Raw genomic sequence first — 18,764 nt, 5'->3', positions numbered from 1 at the left:
GGGTTGGAGGGGAATTTTGCTGCCTGTCGAACATAACGCCCGGCCCCTCTCCTTGAGTGTGGGGCCAGATGGAAAGCTGTGGGAAGGAGCTGCTCCCTGATCCTGGCATCCTCTGCGCCTTGCTAGCCTCCCTCTTCCCTGACACCCCCTCCAAGGAGCCTCTGCCGGGCTCTGAGGCACATTCATTTCCCTTAAAAAGGCAACAGGGAGTTTCTCCGCATCTGGTTGGATCTTTGAAGGCTCTTCAGTCTTCTTGTGTTGCAGATTCTTTTCATCACAGCTGGCGGGCAGGAAACGGGCCATGCCACCCGGGGCAGTAGCAGCCGAAGGAGCCTCCCTCCCGGGGACTCTGAGGGCCAGCCAGGTCGCTGTCCCTGCAGGCAGAGAGGGGGCTGAGGATGCATGGCCCATTCAGGTGGATTAAAGAAGGGGAGCGGGGGCAGGGCTCCGAAATGGATCCTGCCAGAGAGGCTCCCTGTGTAAACGTGCAGCTGAGAACTAGATTTGCACCCGGAAGCAGAGGAGGCATTTCAACCGGGGGGGGGGACATTTCATGCTTACTTGTCTGCTAATATTCAGAGTGAATTGAAAGTTAGTTAACCAGAAATATTTAAAAGTTTCCTAACAGATGGACCGAGGAGCAGAGAGAGGTGGCCCAAGTCTGCAGCAGAGAGCAGCAGTCCTCCGCTGAAGAGCATCTGGGGTGAACTGAGACGTGTTGCCAAGGCAGGCAGGCAGGCCAGGAATGGTGGTGTGCCGTTTGCTATTCCCCCCCCCTCTTCCCCCCCCCCCGTTCTTTAGGGAGAAAGGACCATGCCCATGTCAGGCATAAACCTGTCTCGGGCCCTCCTCATCCATTGTTTTTTGTATTTCCCATCAGTCCTTGAATGTGAACATCAGCTTCGGTTGTACCAGAAATGGCTTCTCTCTTCCCTAATAGCAGGGCCGCTTTAATGGTGGCACTTCACAGTTGGGCTTCACTCTCTTGTTGGGGTAAATCCTTCCAGACTAATTTGTACCGTCTTCTCCCCTTTCCTATGTTGAGTGGCCAGTGTTGTGTCCCAGGCCCAAGTAGGTAGTCGGAAACTGATTCAGTGTAAAAACAAACTTTATTAGAACAGCTGAGAACTCATTCAGTCCAATTTAATTTAGTCCAACTAAATTAAAGCAAATTCCTCCTGACACAAATTCCTCAGTCCTATCACCAACCTTGGTCCCATTAGGCAAACTGCCAAAGGCCTTTCTTGGCAAAAGTTCAGAAGACACCAATACAAAACCAGTGCAACAAGACAAAGCTATCAACATTGTTTTCCAGCAAAGCCCAAACGCCGTTGCTGGTCGTTTAAGCCTTATGGGAGGGGCCAATCATCTCTTGGCCCTACTCATTAGGAACAGGCTCCTTCTGTTCCTCTGCCTCACTACTGTCAGCCTCTGGAGGCTCCGGAGTCCGCACCTCCACCACCTTACAGGATACTGTAAAATCCCCATTCCCATCCCACTCCAGGGGAAGGTTACTGCAAAATCCCCATTTCCTCCCGATCAGCTGGGACTTGGGAGGCAGAGAATAGATGGGGGTAGGGCCAGGCAGAATTTTTACTACCAGTTCTCCAGAACTGGTCAGAACCTGCTGAAACCCACTTCTGGCAAAGACCACCCACCACATATTGGGTGTCAAATAAGGACACCAGCTGCGAAGAAAGAACGATTGAAAGCCATGTGGTGTGGCAGGGTTACATAGAGGCCATCTGAAAAAGACGGATACTAAAAACAATGTTTTGAGTGGCCAAGAGGAATTCTGCCCAAGGGGGCTTTGTAGGTACCAGCAATGGCAAATGACTTGGGTGGAGCTGGGTTCAAGGGGCCTCTTTACATCCTGCAAAATAGATGTTTTCTGAGAACAGCCATGATAGACCCCAAACTCTCATTGTGCCCAGGTTAGTTGCCATTTGGTTAGGTTAAGTCTACCACAAACCGTGGTAGATTTGTGTTTACTGCAGACCTGGTGCTGGCTCAAACTTAGCAAATAAAACCAAGGTAAAAGACTTGTAGAAATGAAGCAGTGAAGCTTCTCAATGGCCGGAAAGGCAGAGATCTGACCTCCAGGTCCCAACCCACCCTCAGTTTTCCCAAATGGATGGGAGTCTCTGGGTGGGCCTTCTGGCTTTCATGCTCATCCCGGCTCTCCAGAAGGGACCCGCAGAAGGACAGCCTAGCAGAATCTCCTCTGCAGCTGGGCCATCCTTTGCCTTGAAGGATTTGTCTTCAAGAACCTTGGCTTTCTGAGAGGCTTTCTCACCTCATTGCCTGGTGCTGCTACTCCCTCCCTCCCTCCCTCCTTCCCTTACATTTCCTTCCCTCCTTCCTTCTTTCCTTCATCCCTTCCTTCCCCTCCCCTTTCTTCCTTCCTCCCTTCTTCATTTTCTTCCTCCCTCTCTCCTTCCTTTCTTCCTTTCTTCCTTCCTTCTCTCCCTCCCCTTTTTTCATTTCCTCCCTCCGTTCCTCCTTTCTTCCTTCCCTTCTTCCTTCTTTCCCTCCTTCCCTCTCCCTTCCTTCCTTCCTTCCTTCCTTCCTTCCCTCCCTCATTCCCTCCTTCCCCAACTGCAGCTTATAAGGACTTTCCCCTCACTTGTTTATTAAAAGTGTGCAAAGAAGGAGTGAATTCACAACTGAGGCGTTGCTTTCCAACTTTTTTTTTGCTGCACACATTTTTCTTCCAATTCACGGGGCTCCGTTCTGCCACCAGCCAAGGTCAATATACTGCAATAAAGCACCTTATATGGCTAACATGCTACTCATTGGCCTTTTTAGGGTCTTGGATTGGGGGAAGATCCGCCTCTGGGGTTTTATAATCTCACTGGTATTTATACAGAAGGCATCCCCACAGCAAAGTCCCTGAGGAGAGGAGTTTCCTTCTGCACTGGTGAGTAAGGTGAACAGATTTTGCTCAGGGAGGCAGGGCTGGGGGGGAGGGGGGCTTTTTCCAGAGGGATCCCTCCAAGGGCTGCATCTTAGAATTGTGGAAGTTGGATCCCATCTGGATTGAGAAACGGCAGGCAGGTCTCTGGTGTTTTAGATCCTCTCAGAGTCCCGGGGAATCTTTGCAAAGTCCCCCACACGCCTCTGAGTGATTGACAGAGATGGTTTTAAATCTTGTGGCAGGTCTCAGCCGCTGCAGGAGGGGCGAGGAAGCACCCTGAACAGCTCCTGTCCTGGGTTGCAGAAGGAGGGAAGGGGGAGACCCCCTGGGGGCTCAGGAAAAGCTGGAGCTGGCAGTTTGGAAAAAAGAAACTTTGGGGGAAATTGGGCAGCATTTGGATTGCTGTTTCTGGATATATCATATAATTCAAGACAGGCAGGTCACAAGTTCTTTCCTTCCTACTACCTCCCCAAGAGTTTTGATTCCATTACAGTAATACAGTCGTTTTTTGTGTTTTTTTACTGCCACTGAAATAAGGATCGGTTCCTAGGATCTGAGCTTTTGTTCTTTTTTTAAGTTGCAAAAGCAAAATGTTGTGCCTGGATCTGAAGGAAAAGGAGGGGCTGTTTTTAAAAAGGCAGAACTAGAAAGATTATTTCCATTTTTGGGAAAAGCCTTGGTGTACCTCCTGCTTCTCTTTACTCTCGCCAAGCCTGGAGCTGCCCTGCATAACCGTTTCGTGATTCATGCGCTGACCTGTTGGGATGGAGGTTGTGGCCATCGACTGACAAGGGACTCTAGGTAGAGGTGGGCTTCAGCAGGTTCTGACCAGTTCTGGAGAACCGGTGGTGGAAATTTTGAGTAGTTTGGAGAACCGGTAGTGAAAATTCTGACTGTCCCCGCCCCCATCTATTCTCTGCCTCCTGAGTCCCAGCTGATTGGGAGGGAATGGGGATTTTGCAGTATCCTTCCCCTGCCACGCCCACCAAGCCATGCCATGCCCACCAAGCCACACCCATGGAACCTGTAGTAAACATTTTTGAAACCCACCACTGACTCTAGGGAATAATCAGGTCACAGATTGCCCTGCAGTCGTGCTAAAAAAAGATGGATTGTTTTAAATTCATCATAAAACCGCATCAGCTGGGAGAGGAAATTAGACAGGGCATCCCCCAAATCAGGGGTCCCCAACCCCCAGGTCGCAGCCTGATACTGAGCCATGGCCTGTTTGGAACTGGGCCACGCAAGCAGGCCCAGGTGAGCACGTATGTGCAGCTCCATGTACGCGAGAGGCGGGCCCCCATGCACACATGCAAAGCCTGCCACTCACACAGAACCATTTCCTCTCCCCCCACCAACCGCAAAGCCAGAAAGGTTGGTTCCTCAAAACATCATGGATGTTTCTGCTCCTTCCAGGTTTTCATTCAAGTACTTTAAGAATTTTACTTTTAGAGAAGAAATGTTGAGACTCATTTCGTCTGGGAACATCATCCCTCCTTCTTCTTTCTCTAGTTGCTTAGAGATGGGTGGTCTATGACAGGGGTCTCCAACCTTGGTCCCTTTAAGACTTGTGGACTTCAATTCCCAGAGTTCCTCAGCCAGCTTTGCTGAGTTGAAGTCCACAAGTCTTAAAGGGACCAAGGTTGGAGACTCCTGGTCTGGGAGACCTTCATGAAATCCTGCCTTATCCAAACGTGCATTAAGTCCTGAAGTGAACTGGGATTGAGCAAAGACCAGAGTCTTCTGGTCTATAAAAAGTCTGAGATTGTTTGGCTCTGTTGCCTCTTTGGATGTCAGAATGCCTGATGGTTATCCTTAAAAGCTAAAGATCTAAAGCTGAAAGAAAACTTAATTCAAATACAGGAGTGATTCTTAGCTAGTTGGCAATTGGGGGAAAAAAACCCAGTTCATGGTACAAAATATTAATTTGATATTACTCAATAGTCTTTAGAGATAAAGATGAAGTGTCCTTTGGTCATTAAACTTCTCGGAGTCGCACAAGACATGTGGAAATATCCCAGTGTCGTCTGGGAATTGCTGCTCAAACATTCCCTGGATGTGAAGGGATGGAAGAGAGAGTCCATCTGTCTGGGCCATCTGAGTCCAGCAAAGATGCTGGTTTTTCTGAGTGGATTGTAGCTATTGTTCATTTGTAGCCCTGGTCTCCGTGCTTTAAAAGAATAGGATAGGGATCATGGGATCATGGGATGGGATGGAATAGAATAGGAATAGAATTCTTTATTGGCCAAGTGTGGTTGGATACCCAAGGAATTTGTCCATCGTACAGAAGCTTTCTTGGGTGTACATACAAACTACAAACATATAGCGTACTCAATGTACATACAAACAACAAAGTGATAAATCATAAGATAAAAACAACAAAGTGTTGAATCACAAGATACCAATAGGAGTAGGTAATAAGAAGGATGAGAAGGTTAACAGCAATACAGCTCTACTAAATGGGTTATAGAAGTAGAAATGACAGACTCAGTAATTCCTCTGTGTAGAACTGTATCAGCGGCTCCTTGATATAATAAGCAGTTTTATTTATTATTTATTAGATTTTTCCCCACCTTTTGTACAAAAGCTCAGTAGCAGCTAGTGCCTTCTGATCGAATTCTTTCAACAAGAACCCTATAAGTTGGGCTAGCTAGGTTATTTCAAAGATTATTTTCTAGTGGTAGCAAAAACTTCTTGTTTTCCATCTTATCCTACTGAAGTTTCCCTGGAACTTTTCCGTGCAGTGAAATGCTCTTCTTGCCTCAGAGGCATTTTGTCTCAGCTGGGCAAGGAACAGCAGCTGGAGGGATGCTTAGCCCAGGCTATCCCCATTGTCTTGTCTTCGTGCAGCCATCCTGAGTTCATTTGCTACAAAATTCTCTTGTCCCCATTCATCCCTAATTCTTCTCCCTTGGGATACAGCTTCCTTGGGGGCACCAGTAAGGATGAGCTGCAGCTATCAATCAGTTTGCCTCTTGAAAGCTGAAATCCAGCGAGGGAGAGCTGCTAAGATGTCAGGATGATGAGGTTTATAGGCGTCAATAAGTGCAGCACACATATATCTTTTGGGCCCTTGGGGCCTAAATAAAAATGATTGATTGATTGTTTGATTGGCGTACAAAATGGTTTCCTTCCAGTTAGTTTGTCAAGCAAGGTTTTCCTTAAAGAATCCAAGAAATTGGATTTGGTGATGTGGCAACAAAACTTTTGCAAGAGTTCCTGATCTGCTCCCACTGGCATTTTTAGAGGCCGGTGCAGAGAGAAATGCCTGTTGCCAGATTCCTTCAGAAATAGTTTCCCCAGAAGTGCTTTCTTCCCATTCTGACTTGGTTCTAGGTGTCAGCTTTGGAAGCTTCTGGCCTAATATGGTTTATTTGAGGGTTTGTATTTAGACATAATAGCATTCTTCCTGTCGGTCAAGGTCAGGCCGTTCCTGCATCTGGAGAAGGAGTGGTCGGAGTGATGTCTCGAGATGGAACGGATGGCGACTGAGGAGTGAGGGGATGGTTTTGGAGGTTTTGATTTACTGAGGGAAAACCCGGAACTGTCAGATTTGGCTTTTCCCAAGATGTGCCAGTTAGCCTACTCTAATAAATGGAACTTTGAGAAAATGCTGGCCTCAGAGTTTTTAATTGGAGCAGAGGTTTTTCTGGAATGCTGACACCGGGGCTTGCTAGGGTACCTGCCCTGAGTCCTGCTGTCGCTGCTTCCCTACCCACCCCAATTCTTCCAAGCGAAGAACTCCTAACCATCAGCTTCCCAGCACAGCCAAACTCTTCTCTCCTGCCAGGTCCCCTGTACCGCCTTTTGTCAAAGCCATGTGTGACGAGGAGACCACGGCCTTGGTCTGCGACAATGGTTCTGGGCTCTGCAAGGCTGGCTTTGCTGGGGATGATGCACCTCGTGCAGTCTTCCCCTCCATTGTGGGACGCCCACGTCACCAGGTTGGTATCTCAAGGTGTTTTTTTTGAGCGCGGGGGGTGGGGGTGGGAGTGGGCAGTGATTCTGTACTCCGAAGGGGTGCAAAACCCCGGCTAAGGGACCCAGAGCCTCAAGAAGGGCAGCTCCTCTCCTGCAGGATCTGGGTCTGATACCATCTGTCTTCAGAGAAAGAGGAGATGAGAAGCTAGTAATTAAAATCTGAAAGGAAAATGCTTCATGTAAGAACAAACAAGACAATGGACCTTGAATGCTGATAATGCAAAAGCCATACACCTGGTGCATCTGGAGCAGAGGTGGGTTTCAGCAGATTCTGACCAGTTCTGGAGAACCGGTAGCGTAAATTTTGAGTAGTTCGGAGAACCGTTAGTGAAAATTCTGACTGGCCCCCCAACCCCCATCTATTCTCTGCCTCCCGAGTCCCAGCTGATCGGGAGGGAATGGGGATTTTGCAGTATCCTTCCTCTGGTGTGGGGAGGGAATGGGGATTTTGCAGTACCTTTCCCCTGTCACGCCCACCAAGCCACGCCCACCAAGCCACACCCACAGAACCTGTAGTAAAATAATTTGAGACCCACCACTGATTTGGAGGTGTGAAACTTGCCATCACCCTCAAAATACAACATGTCCAATGTCTGAAGAAAATTCAATCTGAGTTTTATTTTTTCAACTGCAGAATTTTTAGCGTTTTCTATAGGAATGAGATCAGCTCCCTAGAAAGGGAGAGAGAGCCTGTTTGGCTCCAGCCTCATCCGGGATGTAAGTCTGATCCTGAAGAAAGCAGGCAGACAAGTGGTTGACAAAAGGATCCTCCTCCTGTCCAGCCAAGGGTGGCCTGCCCCCCATGCAGGAGGGGAATTGGTACTATGAGGGGCTGGTCAAGTGGCTTCCTGGGTTGGCTGGAACTCAGGGAGAAGCCAGGAGAGTAGCCGCCCATGGGGCCAGGTGGCTCTCTCTCTCCCTGGGCAGGTGTTACTGGCCCATAGGAAAGAAGAAAGGGTCCCAATCCTGCCCAGCTCAGCTCCGATGGCTCTCTAACCCTTGTTTGTGAGAAGGTTGAGCTGCCCTTTGAATGTTGGGCAGCTCATGGCCACTCTTCTAAGCCAAGGAGTTGAGTCTGGACCGGCTGCAGAACATTAAACATTTATCAACACTTGTAGTAGGTTCTGCTTGTGTTACCTGCTTGCCCTTACCTGTTCCCTGGCCTTTGCTTCCTAGGGCGTGATGGTGGGGATGGGCCAGAAAGACAGCTACGTGGGGGACGAGGCCCAAAGCAAGAGAGGAATCCTGACCCTGAAGTACCCCATTGAACATGGCATCATCACCAACTGGGACGACATGGAGAAGGTGGGCTTTGCACTTGACCTTCAGGTCTTTAAGCAGAAGTCCTGACTGGAAGCTGCTGGAGGGAACTCAGGCCCCCTTCCTTAGGCCTCGGTTGGCTTGTCTGGTGGAATTTAATTAGCTGGTTCAAACCGCGGCCCCCCAGTTTCCAAGTAAATAAAATTTCAATTGGAGACAGAAGTGCATTTGATTGAATTCCTCCAGGAAAAAAACCCTTCTGGGGTGTATGTCAAAGTATGAATCTTTTATATCTGGTACAAAAATTCCTTATAAAAGGTCATCATTACCAATTCCCACTTACATCTTTTAGGGTTTTATTTTCTGTTTGTGCTTCAGGCCAGTCGGGCAGCCCCAGTCTTCCTGATCCAGCCACACAGTGAACTGGTCGGGTGATCCCAATCCCTTGGGAAGGGGAAGCCCCCTCTGCCCCCATCGGTGATGGGAAAGGAGCACCAGCTGAATAGGCATGCCTGTGGGGGGGTCTGGGATGAAGTGGTAATAAGGTAGCTGCGTTCAAGTGTTCTAGACCAGGGGTCTCCAACCTTGGCCACTTTAAGACTTGTGGACTTCAACTCCCAGAATCCCTCAGAGTTGAAGTCCACAAGTCTTAAAGTGGCCAAGGTTGGAGACCCCTGGTCTAGACCCCCTCCTGCTGCAAATGAAGTTCAGCAACGCTGCCTTTTTTCTCTAGATCTGGCACCACTCCTTCTACAATGAATTGCGAGTGGCCCCGGAAGAGCACCCCACGTTGCTCACAGAGGCACCCCTGAACCCCAAGGCAAACCGGGAGAAGATGACCCAGGTAAATCCTCCTCTGTCCCAAGGCCGCTGCCGGGAAGGGCAGAGATGGGGAATGAAGCAACCGCGCCTGCATCCTCATGAGGCCAAGCGGGCAGGAATTCTGCTGCAAGTGTCGTGAGCAGAACTTGAGATGTGCACACACACACACACACACACACACACACACACAAATACACACACCCCACCTGGAGCTTTGGTCAGTGTGGCCTGTGCGAAGAAGGATTTGGGAGACCCGGAAAGCAGGCAGGTCAGAAGCTTCCTAAGCAAAACCAGATCTCCTTCGACAGATCCTCTTCCTCTTCAAGAGAATCCCACAGAGGCCCCCGTTTTTAGATTCATGGAAGGAGCCCCTTGGGTTCCCCACAACTGTTCCCAAAGTATTATTGAGCAAACCCTGTTCTTGGCGATCTGATGCTCCAGTCTTGGTCTTGGTCCTGTTCCTGATTTTTGTTTTTTCTCCCCCAGATTATGTTTGAGACTTTTAATGTCCCAGCCATGTACGTTGCCATCCAGGCTGTTTTGTCTCTTTACGCATCTGGCAGAACCACCGGTGAGTGCTTCAGTCTTTAGCTTCACAAGTTGCCATTTGGGTGATTTTGTAACATACATACATACATAACATTTAATGCATCACCTTTCCACACCGCCCATCTCATCTAAACCACTCTACGCTTAGAGCAGCAACTACACCTCAGATCCAGAAATAAGTCCTAACAGCACTACTGAGAGGGGCAACAAAGCTGTTTAAAGCAGCTGCTTTTCTTCCTGGGGCTGCCAGAACCTGGAAAAGGAGGCATTGGCTTTAAAGGCTTGCTTAGAAGTGATCCATGGGCATTTTTCCCCAGCTGCTTCCTCCTTACCAATTTGCTCCGGCTTTCTCCTGAGGGTTCTTGGAACATGACAAATGTCACTTCTGGCCAGGCTCATTTAATCCCTTGGTTGGGTTCTTTAGGTCAGGGGTCGGCAACCTTAAACACTCAAAGAGCCATTTGGACCCGGGAGCCACAAAACCCTTCCCGTGCCTGACTATTTTTTGAATGGCCACAAAACTAGCCTATGTAGTTGAATTAAACGTTTTGCACACTGGCGGTTGTGACGCATATTTTGAGTGACAGGGAGCCGCAGCAGAGGGGTGAAAGAGCCACCCCTGCTTTAGGTGAAGCCATAGCAGATTGGCTTTATATAACTTTATAAGCTTGTGATGGAGATCAATACTTAGTGTACTGGGCAGAGTCTCGGTGGCCCCTAAGGGTAGGTCTCCAGCTATCCTGGGCCCCTGTGAATGCTCCAAGGCAGGGGTCTCCAAGCTTGGCAATTTTAAACCTGGCGGACTTCCAGAATTCCTCAGCCAGTTGGGGAATTCTGGGAGTTGCAGTCTGCCAGGCTTGGAGACCCCTGCTCCAAAGGACTTCAGGCTAGGGAAGGGAGGCTGTGACAGCAGCCTTAAGCCACACTCACAAATGGGCATCTCTCCTGCGGTTTTACACACCCTGCTTTTGCTAGGAGGTGGGAGGAAAAGAAAAAAAAACCCATTTCCCTCCTTTTTATAATTTCAAGGTATCGTCCTGGACTCTGGTGACGGTGTCACTCACAACGTGCCCATTTACGAAGGTTATGCTCTGCCTCATGCAATTATGCGCCTGGATCTGGCTGGCCGGGACCTTACGGACTACCTCATGAAAATCCTCACCGAGAGAGGCTACTCTTTTGTCACCACCGGTAAGGTGGAATTGGGCCTCTCGGGCTCTGCAGGGATGGGGGGAACAGACTGTACTAGTATTTCTTTCTCTGCCAAGGAACAGAACTTCTCTTCTTTTGGGGAACTGTCCAGACTCTTCTTAAAAACCTCCAGTGATGGAGCATTCCACGATTTCTGGTGGCAAGCTGTTCCACTGGTTAATTGTCCTCACTGTTAGGAAATTTCTCCTTAATTCCAGGTTGCTTCTCTCCTTGATTAGCTTCCATCCTTTGCTTCTTGTCCTGCCCCGCTTTGGAGGTGTGGATTAGTGCAGGACATACCCGCAACTCAGAGGAGCCTGTGTCTGTCCGTACATGCCTTACACCTGCATGTTCAGTGCCCTGCTGGGAGCTGCTGCACGTGCAACCATCCTGTGTCTTCCACAGCTGAAAGAGAAATTGTGCGCGACATCAAGGAGAAGTTGTGCTATGTCGCCCTGGATTTTGAGAATGAGATGGCCACAGCAGCTTCCTCCTCATCCCTGGAGAAAAGCTACGAGCTGCCTGATGGACAGGTCATCACCATCGGCAACGAGCGCTTCCGTTGCCCCGAAACCCTCTTCCAGCCCTCGTTCATTGGTGAGCCTCTCCTGGGGGGGGGGTTGTCTTGCCATCATGGGCAAATTATCTGGATAAAGAATGAATGGGAAGCCACGAACTCCTTTGCAGTGAAACTGTAGGGAAGTCACGGTTTCAGTGAAGCTGGCAATTACACGCCAGCCAGCAATAACAAATAGCTTTTGTTTTTCTGTTGTGCACGGTGGTCAAAAAAGTCAACATGGCAGCCACAATGGTGCAATCAAAGCCTAACCTCTTTTTATATGCGTTGCATAGGCCCTTGCCCATTAACACCTGAACCCTAGCGCTGGAAATGGGAGAGGGCACCCATCTTTTCCAAAGATATTCTGCGTAAAGAAATTGTGCCCAATATTTACTATTTAGGGCAGTGACGGTGATAAACCGAGGTGCACTTGGATGCAAAATTCATCCTTGAAGCTACAGAGGGAATTCTAGGTCAACTCTGGATCCTCACTGGATCTGTGATCTTGCACTCTCTCCACAGGCATGGAATCGGCTGGTATCCATGAGACGACATACAATTCCATCATGAAATGTGACATTGACATCCGCAAGGATCTCTATGCCAACAATGTTCTTTCCGGAGGGACCACCATGTATCCTGGCATTGCAGACAGAATGCAAAAGGAAATCACCGCCTTGGCTCCCAGCACAATGAAGATAAAGGCAAGTCTGTTTACTTTTGGGGTCCCCGACTCCTGGGTTGTGGCTGGCTACTAGGCCGTGGTCCATTCAGAACTGAGCTGTGCGAGAGGTGGGCAAGCACACGCAGCTCCATTTGCACGAGCGGTGGGCACTCACACAGGCCTGGGAAGCTGTGTGCGAGTGGCGGGCATGTCCACTGCTCACACAGATGGAGCTTCATGCGCGTATGAGAGGGTCCGCCGCTTGAGCAAATGGAGCCTGTGCAGGAATGCACGCACCTGCCACTCACACAGAACCATTTCCTCTCCCCCTGCCCGCTGCCACCAGTTCACAAAGCTGGGAAGATTGGAGACCACCAGAGGTGGGTTTCAGCAGGTTCTGACCAGTTCTGGAGAACTGGTAGCGGAAATTTTGAGTAGTTCAGAGAACCGGTAAATACCACCTCTGACTGGCCCCGCCCCGTCTATTCTCTGCCGCCGGAATCCCAGCTGATCAGAAGGGAATGGGGATTTTGCAGTATCCTTCCCCTGCCATGCCCACCAAGCCATGCCCACAGAACCAGTAGTAAAAAAAATTGAATCCCACCACTTGAGACCACTGGTTTAGCATCTCAGCAACCTTAGAGAACAAAAATCAGTTCTGTGTACTTGGGATAACTACCAGCAGCTGTGGCAGGAGATAATCCATAAAAATATGGGAGAATTTAATTGGGAGCCTCCCAGAGTTGGTCACAAGATGGGCAGCTCTATAAATGTTTGAAGTTAAATAAAAAACATCTTGTTCCTATGAACAGATGATTGATCTAACTGTTGGATTTAGGACCCATTGATGTGGATTTTAGGATTCTGCATTTAGGAAAAATCAAATGCAGCATCCCAAAATATGAACATTGGACAAATGTTGCATAATATACATATACCAAGCCTTCTGTTGGCGGTGGGGAGGTGAGTTTTACAGCTGCTCAAGTTAGAATTGTTTGTTTTTGCTTAATCCTGCCTCTTTCTGATTCCATTGTCAATTGAATAGTAAATGGATCTCCCTGTTTTCTAGTCTCAGGGAAGTTTTATCTCTCCTGCTAATATCTAGAACCCAAGCTAGGGTTAAGATGGAAGAGCAGAATGTAGTCCAAAAGCTGTCCTTCCTTCCTTCTTTCTTTCCTTCCTTCCTTCCTTCCTTCCTTCCTTCCTTCCTTCCTTCCTTCCTTCCTTCCTTCCTCCCTCCCTCCCTCCCTCCCTCTCTTCCTTTTTTCTTTCTTTCACCCTCTTTCACATGCAATTTATACCTTTTGTAGGACAGCTGTTCTCATGGATCTGTGTTTCTCTACCTCCAAAACGTGAGATCTGTATCCCTCTTGCTTGTTCATAACCCCTTTTGGAAATCTTTCCCCAGATCATTGCTCCTCCTGAGCGCAAATATTCTGTTTGGATTGGAGGCTCCATTCTGGCCTCTCTCTCCACCTTCCAGCAAATGTGGATAAGCAAACCAGAATATGACGAAGCCGGCCCTTCAATTGTGCACCGGAAGTGCTTCTGAAGACCCAAACCGGATTATTCTCGAGCCAGAAGTCTCCTCCCTCCCTCCTTTCCTTCCTTCCTTCTTTGCATTGAGTTCTGAAACTTGCAAGTAGCATTAAACACTGTTTTTCAAGCCATGCGGTCTCTCTATTTTCTCTGCCATTTTTATTTTAGCTGCTTTTCAATAAATATCTTAGTGCTTTGTCATATGCCTCAACGTATGGCCACAACGGAGCCCAACATTTTCTGTCCCTAAGTGAGACATTTGTTAAGTGCATTTTGCCCCAATTTAGGACCTTTCATGCCACCGTTGTTAAGTGAAACAGGCAGTTGTTAAGCAAGTTTGGGTTCCTCACTGACTTTCCTTGTCAGAAGGTCACAAAAGGGGATCATGTGACCCTGGGACACTGCGACCATCATAAATATGAGTCAATATGTGGTTTTCCATCTTCCCTGGGCCAGAGCAAAGATAAATGCATGATTCATTTTCCAATTCGACGCTTGGCTGGAGGAGGAGGAGGACACCTGCTGGCTGGAATGCAGGGTTGTGCCTCTTCCCCCATTTGGACAACGGCTTTTCTCCACCTGGCCCCACCTGGCCCAGAGGCAGCCGTGGCCTCACTCTTGGGGGGTGTCAAGCCAAGCAAGACCTTGGTGGAGCAAGGTGCCCCTCCCCAAGGAGCCTCTTTCGGCCCCCAGCTGCTGGCTGGCGTCTCCCCCCACTCTTAATTCAGAGCAGAAAGAATGAGAGATTCGCCATACAAATTGATTACAAATTTTCAATCTGTCATAAATTATTTATTAAATTATTAACAAAGGCTTCAATATAAAACTTAATTTATCATCATATAAACTGGTAAAAAAACTGGCAAATATTTATTAAATTATTAATAACTATGTACATTAAATATTACCCCCCCTCCCCTCAGTTTGTATCTCGGTACTAAGACTTTCCCGCCGAAGCAAAAGTCCCCGACAATGGGGACAACCCTATGTTGGACACTTGTCCAAGATGTCTGGGACACTTGCAAAGTCTGCAGCAGGGCAGGGCAGCCTCTGCTCACGGGCTGGTGAGGCTGTAATCCACAATGACCTGAGGGCCTCCGGGCTGCTTCGTCACAGCAACGGCCTCCTCAGACTGGGTGGACGTGCAGATGAACCATCCGGGGCACTCGGCTGATTCGAACCTCGTGTGCTTTCCGCTCTCGATTTTGAAGAATAGGAAACGGCCCAGCTGAGATTTGTCCAGGTTCCCTTGGATGGTGGCTTCCTGCAGGAGAGAAACCTGGGTTAACTCTCAGAACGCAGCCTAGGAGGAGTGGATGGTCTACATTTGGGCTTATATCGAGGGTAGTGGGCTTGCTTTAGCCCAGGGGTCTCCAACTTTGGCACCTTTAAGCCTGGCGGACTTCAACTCTTGGCTGGGGAATTTTGGGAGTTGAAGTCCGCCAGGCTTAAAGGTACCATGGTTGGAGAGTCCTGCTTTAGCCCCCCAAAGACTTCTGAAGTACAGAATAACAGTGTTGGAAGGGACATTGGCGGTCTTCTAGTCCAATCCCTGCTCAAGCAAAATATTGACTGTTTCTTGGTTGTCTTTCAGTGCTGGATCCCCAAACATTCACCCACTAAAGTGTTGTGTTGCCTTGCAGAAAGAAACAGTTGGACGACGTTTGGGCTGACTTGATTTTTCAACCAAACTCTCTGGTTTTATGGCCTTCCCTGCACTGTTCTAACCGCAGATTCACCTTCTGTTGAACCTCATGGAACCCCATAGCCTCACAGCCCCCCCACCCCCCAAGAGCCATCACTCCAAGCTGGGTATAACTGGGGCTTTCCAGGTTTGGTCATTAGCCTTCTTGGTGTTCATCGCCATTGCTCTACTTGCCAGAGTCCTGGGCTGCCTGTCCCTTAGGAGAGGGGGAGGGGCCCCCCAACACACACTGATTATTCAGAGAAAGAGGGAAGAAGAAGAGCTAGAAATGGGCACCATCCCCCTCGTCAGGCTAAGCCTGCTTGGATTTAAGACCCATTTTAAGTCACCAGAAGACCTCCAACTCTGTTATTCTGTCCCGTGGTTGCACTTCAAAAAAACCCAACAGAGCAACTGACCTCCAACTGCAGCACTGCCTGTCCCTCTTTCCATACGCAAGAGACATAAAGCTTCCCCTTCTGGATGCTCAAGGCCACAGGGATCTTTGAAGTTCCAGCCTCGATTTTTGGACGATACACAGACATTTTTAATTTCACTGAAAAAACAAAAACAGTGGTGAAAAGGATCACTTCCTGTTTGGCTTAACACAGAGAAGACGAAACGCACAGGCTGGGTTGCTCCCTAATTCAGCCTGGCAAGGGAGAGGTAGCAACTGGGCTTCACCTGCTTGCTCAATGTTGGGACCCTGAAGATGCATGGCCACCAACTGTGCGGGCTCCTTGAAGACGAGGGACTTGTGGTCAGAGTCTTGGATGTTGTAGACGATATCCCTCCAGAAGTGATAGATGGAATTAGTGGCTTCTGTGTGCCCGTAGATTTCAAAAGTGACTGGTTCTGAACAGGGGGAAAACAACATTCTCATTTGACTTATTCAGTCCCCACTTAAGGCAACTGTTGATGTTGCCATTACCAAATCACCCACCAGTTCAGCCAAAGGGACTTTGGGGATTCTGACTCCCCTCCTCCAACAGCAGCTGAGCCTGCTAGCCAAGAACTGTTAGGTGATGGAGAGGACAAGTTTGGGAAAAGCTCCTCGTTCACTCTCATAGTTTAAATAGAATTATTTCTCCACAAAATAGATAATTTGTCTAGCCCTCTAGAGCAGGGGTCTCCAACCTTGGTAACTTTAAGGCTTGTGGACTTCAGCTCCCAGAATTCCTCAGAAGAACCTGAGGAATTCTGGGAGTTGAAGTCCACAAGCCTTAAAGTTGCCAAGGTTGGAGACCCCTGCAGAAAACCCTAAACATTCGGCTGTCAGATACTTTTTCCTAACATTCACTCGTTTTGCAAGTTGAATCTATGTGCTCCAGGGTAACGATCATTGAAGTCATTGGAGCAATCCTTGATGACTATGTTCCAGACTGTATATTCTACAGCTTGCTGCTGTTTGGTAAAAGCACACAGGACAAAGGCAGCGTGAACTTCTGTGCTTCAAATTTGGTTCTCAAAATTTGTCCTACTGCTTGTTGAGCCTGAGAAACAACATTCTGCTGGGCGGGATTTCTTACAGCCACAAAACATAAAGTAGGCATTTGATGCTGCAAACTCTACCTAAGATCGTGCTTAAAATGTCCATTAGGTCCTCATCCGAGAAGAGCCTGGGAGAAGATTTCTTCATGCTCTCGGTCGCAATGACAATCAGCACAGCCTTCCTGAAGCTCTTCATGGGTTCATTTTTGGTCACTGCTACCTGGACATCCATCTCACTGGCGCAGAAGGTGTTCTGTGGCAAAACAGAAATGAGCTGAAGGTTTTTATAAAAGTTTGCTCTTTTAAAAGGTGCCCACCATGAAGGAGCAGAGGAGCAAAGGTCTTTCCCATCCAACTTCCTTCAAACCTGAATCCCAGGAATATGGGCCTCTGGTGGCTCAGACTGCTAAGACAGTCTGTTATTAACAGCAGCTGCTTGCAATTACTGCAGGTTCAAGTCCCACCAGGCCCAAGGTTGACTCAGCCTTTCATCCTTTATAAGGTAGGTAAAATGAGGACCCAGATTGTTGGGGGCAATAAAAGTTGACTTTGTATATAATATACAAATGGATGAAGACTATTGCTTGACATAGTGTAAGCCGCCCTGAGTCTTTGGAGAAGGGCGGGATATAAATTCAAATTTAAAAAAAAGGAAGATAAAATACAGCTATCATTTTTATAAACTCAGTGATCTATATCTAACACACACACACGGACACATTAAGGTGCCTCTTCACAGACAGTAAATATGACAGCAGGTTAAAAAAAGAAGATAATTACTGCAAGTCCTTCAGCTGAAGCCTGGCAATTCACACTTTCAGAAAGTTAGATCCCTGATTGTGGCGGATTGTGGCTTTTAGCAATAAGACATGATGGCTGAAGTGGCCACCAGGAATATTGTGGGACTTAGAATCATTTGCTTTTTTTTTTTTTTTTTGGTCAAGTTATCACGATTCCAGTGATGGGGGATTTTGACAATACTTGGAATCTGAAACGTAACCAATCAAGTTCCTTAGATGCCGAGCCTAATCCTGGCCTGGGCATTTTCCTCTTCCCCATTCTTCCCCAGGAACAAGGAGAGGCTGAAAAAGAGGAATGGCAGGTCCATCAGGTTAAAGAGCTTCAGCTGAGCTCCAGATACACATTGGAGCTCAAGATGGCTTGGAAATGACCAGATTTGCAATTTTAGCCGAATGCGGATGAAGGAAGCGCCAAAAGTCCTTGTCTGACCAGCAGAGCTGTGTTCCAGAAGAAGATGCTTGAGCGTCTTACCTTTGTCAGGTACGGCTGCTCCGCTGCACAGAACTGCATCTTGCTGCTGCTGCTGTGAGGCACAAGAAAGAAAAGTGAGTCAGATCTTTTCCCTTATCTTTGACAGTCAGCTTGTCACGATTAGAGCAGAAGAACTCCTGGAGTCAGAGATTACAGATGTGTTTATTAAAGTGCGACTTTCACTTGATTGTCCAGATGAGGCTTTTGCTTTGCTATCTAGAGCAAACATGAAAAGGCAAACACAGAGACAGACAATTCAGGGTAAACTTCGTACCTGCAGAAAAAGATTTGCAGATTCTTTCCCGATCCTCTGATCCTCTTCAGACTGGCCTCGGCTCTCCCCGGATAGCCCTTATATAGGTTGTGGCAGGTTGTGGGAGGGGGGGGGGCGGAAGTTTCTCTCATGCAAACTTCCCCTCCCAGGAGCTTCTAAGAACAGGATGCGGTCGATTGTGAAAATGGAGAAATCCTTAAATACAATACAACTTTGCATAAAAAATTTGACATCTGGGGAATTATTGAAAGCGATGATGCATGTTTGGATATTCGGTGTGAAACTGCTCGCGAAAGATGAGTTAATTGCCAAGGGAGGGACTCCTTGCCCAGTCAGTTCAGCGTAGTCAAGAGATGCCTCTGGGGCCTTGCAAGCAGCAGACCAGGGCATCCAGCTCAGGGACTTCTGCCTTCACTCTTCCATTGCTGGAGATGGCCTGTTGGAGACACACTCGGTTGCAGGCCTGGAGATTGCAGCCATTGAAGCGTTTCCTGTCCTTGGGCCGTGTGACATCACTCACATCATTGCTGAAACAGCTGCGTTGACTGCCAAGTGCCAAAG

The 18,764-nt window shown here is 48.2% G+C and overlaps 2 protein-coding genes across 2 annotated transcripts; one reads left to right on the top strand and one right to left on the bottom strand.

Moving 5' to 3' along the window:
- The first annotated feature begins 2,791 nt into the window (after window positions 1-2,791).
- On the top strand, window positions 2,792-13,613 carry LOC131203628 (actin, gamma-enteric smooth muscle). The gene is made up of 9 exons (XM_058194034.1): window positions 2,792-2,920; window positions 6,708-6,861; window positions 8,075-8,203; window positions 8,892-9,002; window positions 9,467-9,551; window positions 10,559-10,720; window positions 11,126-11,317; window positions 11,802-11,983; window positions 13,352-13,613. Exons 2-9 carry the CDS (start codon window positions 6,736-6,738, stop codon window positions 13,493-13,495), a joined length of 1,131 nt encoding a protein of 376 aa, XP_058050017.1. The 5' UTR covers window positions 2,792-2,920; window positions 6,708-6,735; the 3' UTR covers window positions 13,496-13,613.
- Window positions 13,614-14,301: 688 nt separating this feature from the next.
- On the bottom strand, window positions 14,302-18,238 carry IL1B (interleukin 1 beta). The gene is made up of 6 exons (XM_058194039.1): window positions 18,204-18,238; window positions 17,930-17,981; window positions 16,739-16,910; window positions 15,851-16,021; window positions 15,586-15,722; window positions 14,302-14,746 (listed from the first exon to the last, which is right to left on the bottom strand). Exons 2-6 carry the CDS (start codon window positions 17,966-17,968, stop codon window positions 14,537-14,539), a joined length of 729 nt encoding a protein of 242 aa, XP_058050022.1. The 5' UTR covers window positions 17,969-17,981; window positions 18,204-18,238; the 3' UTR covers window positions 14,302-14,536.
- Between the last annotated feature and the right edge of the window lie 526 nt (window positions 18,239-18,764).

This window comes from Ahaetulla prasina, chromosome 9 (assembly GCF_028640845.1).
Source record: "Ahaetulla prasina isolate Xishuangbanna chromosome 9, ASM2864084v1, whole genome shotgun sequence".
In the NCBI taxonomy this organism is placed as follows: Eukaryota; Metazoa; Chordata; class Lepidosauria; order Squamata; family Colubridae; genus Ahaetulla; species Ahaetulla prasina.
Note: the sequence above shows the minus strand (reverse complement) of the source record. Positions and strands in the feature narration are given on the sequence as shown.

Bases quoted from the DNA above. Each gene is read 5' to 3' on its own strand.
- LOC131203628 (XM_058194034.1), top strand. From the start codon at position 6,736: ATGTGTGACGAGGAGACCACGGCCTTGGTCTGCGACAATGGTTCTGGG. The intron at 9,552-10,558 runs GTGAGTGCTTCA...TATAATTTCAAG, and splicing joins CGCATCTGGCAGAACCACCG to GTATCGTCCTGGACTCTGGT. The intron at 11,984-13,351 runs GCAAGTCTGTTT...ATCTTTCCCCAG, and splicing joins CCAGCACAATGAAGATAAAG to ATCATTGCTCCTCCTGAGCG.
- IL1B (XM_058194039.1), bottom strand. From the start codon at position 17,968: ATGCAGTTCTGTGCAGCGGAGCAGCCGTACCTGACAAAG. The intron at 16,911-17,929 runs GTAAGACGCTCA...GTTTTGCCACAG, and splicing joins AGCAGCCGTACCTGACAAAG to AACACCTTCTGCGCCAGTGA. The intron at 15,723-15,850 runs GTGAAGCCCAGT...TTGTTTTTTCAG, and splicing joins TCCCAACATTGAGCAAGCAG to TGAAATTAAAAATGTCTGTG.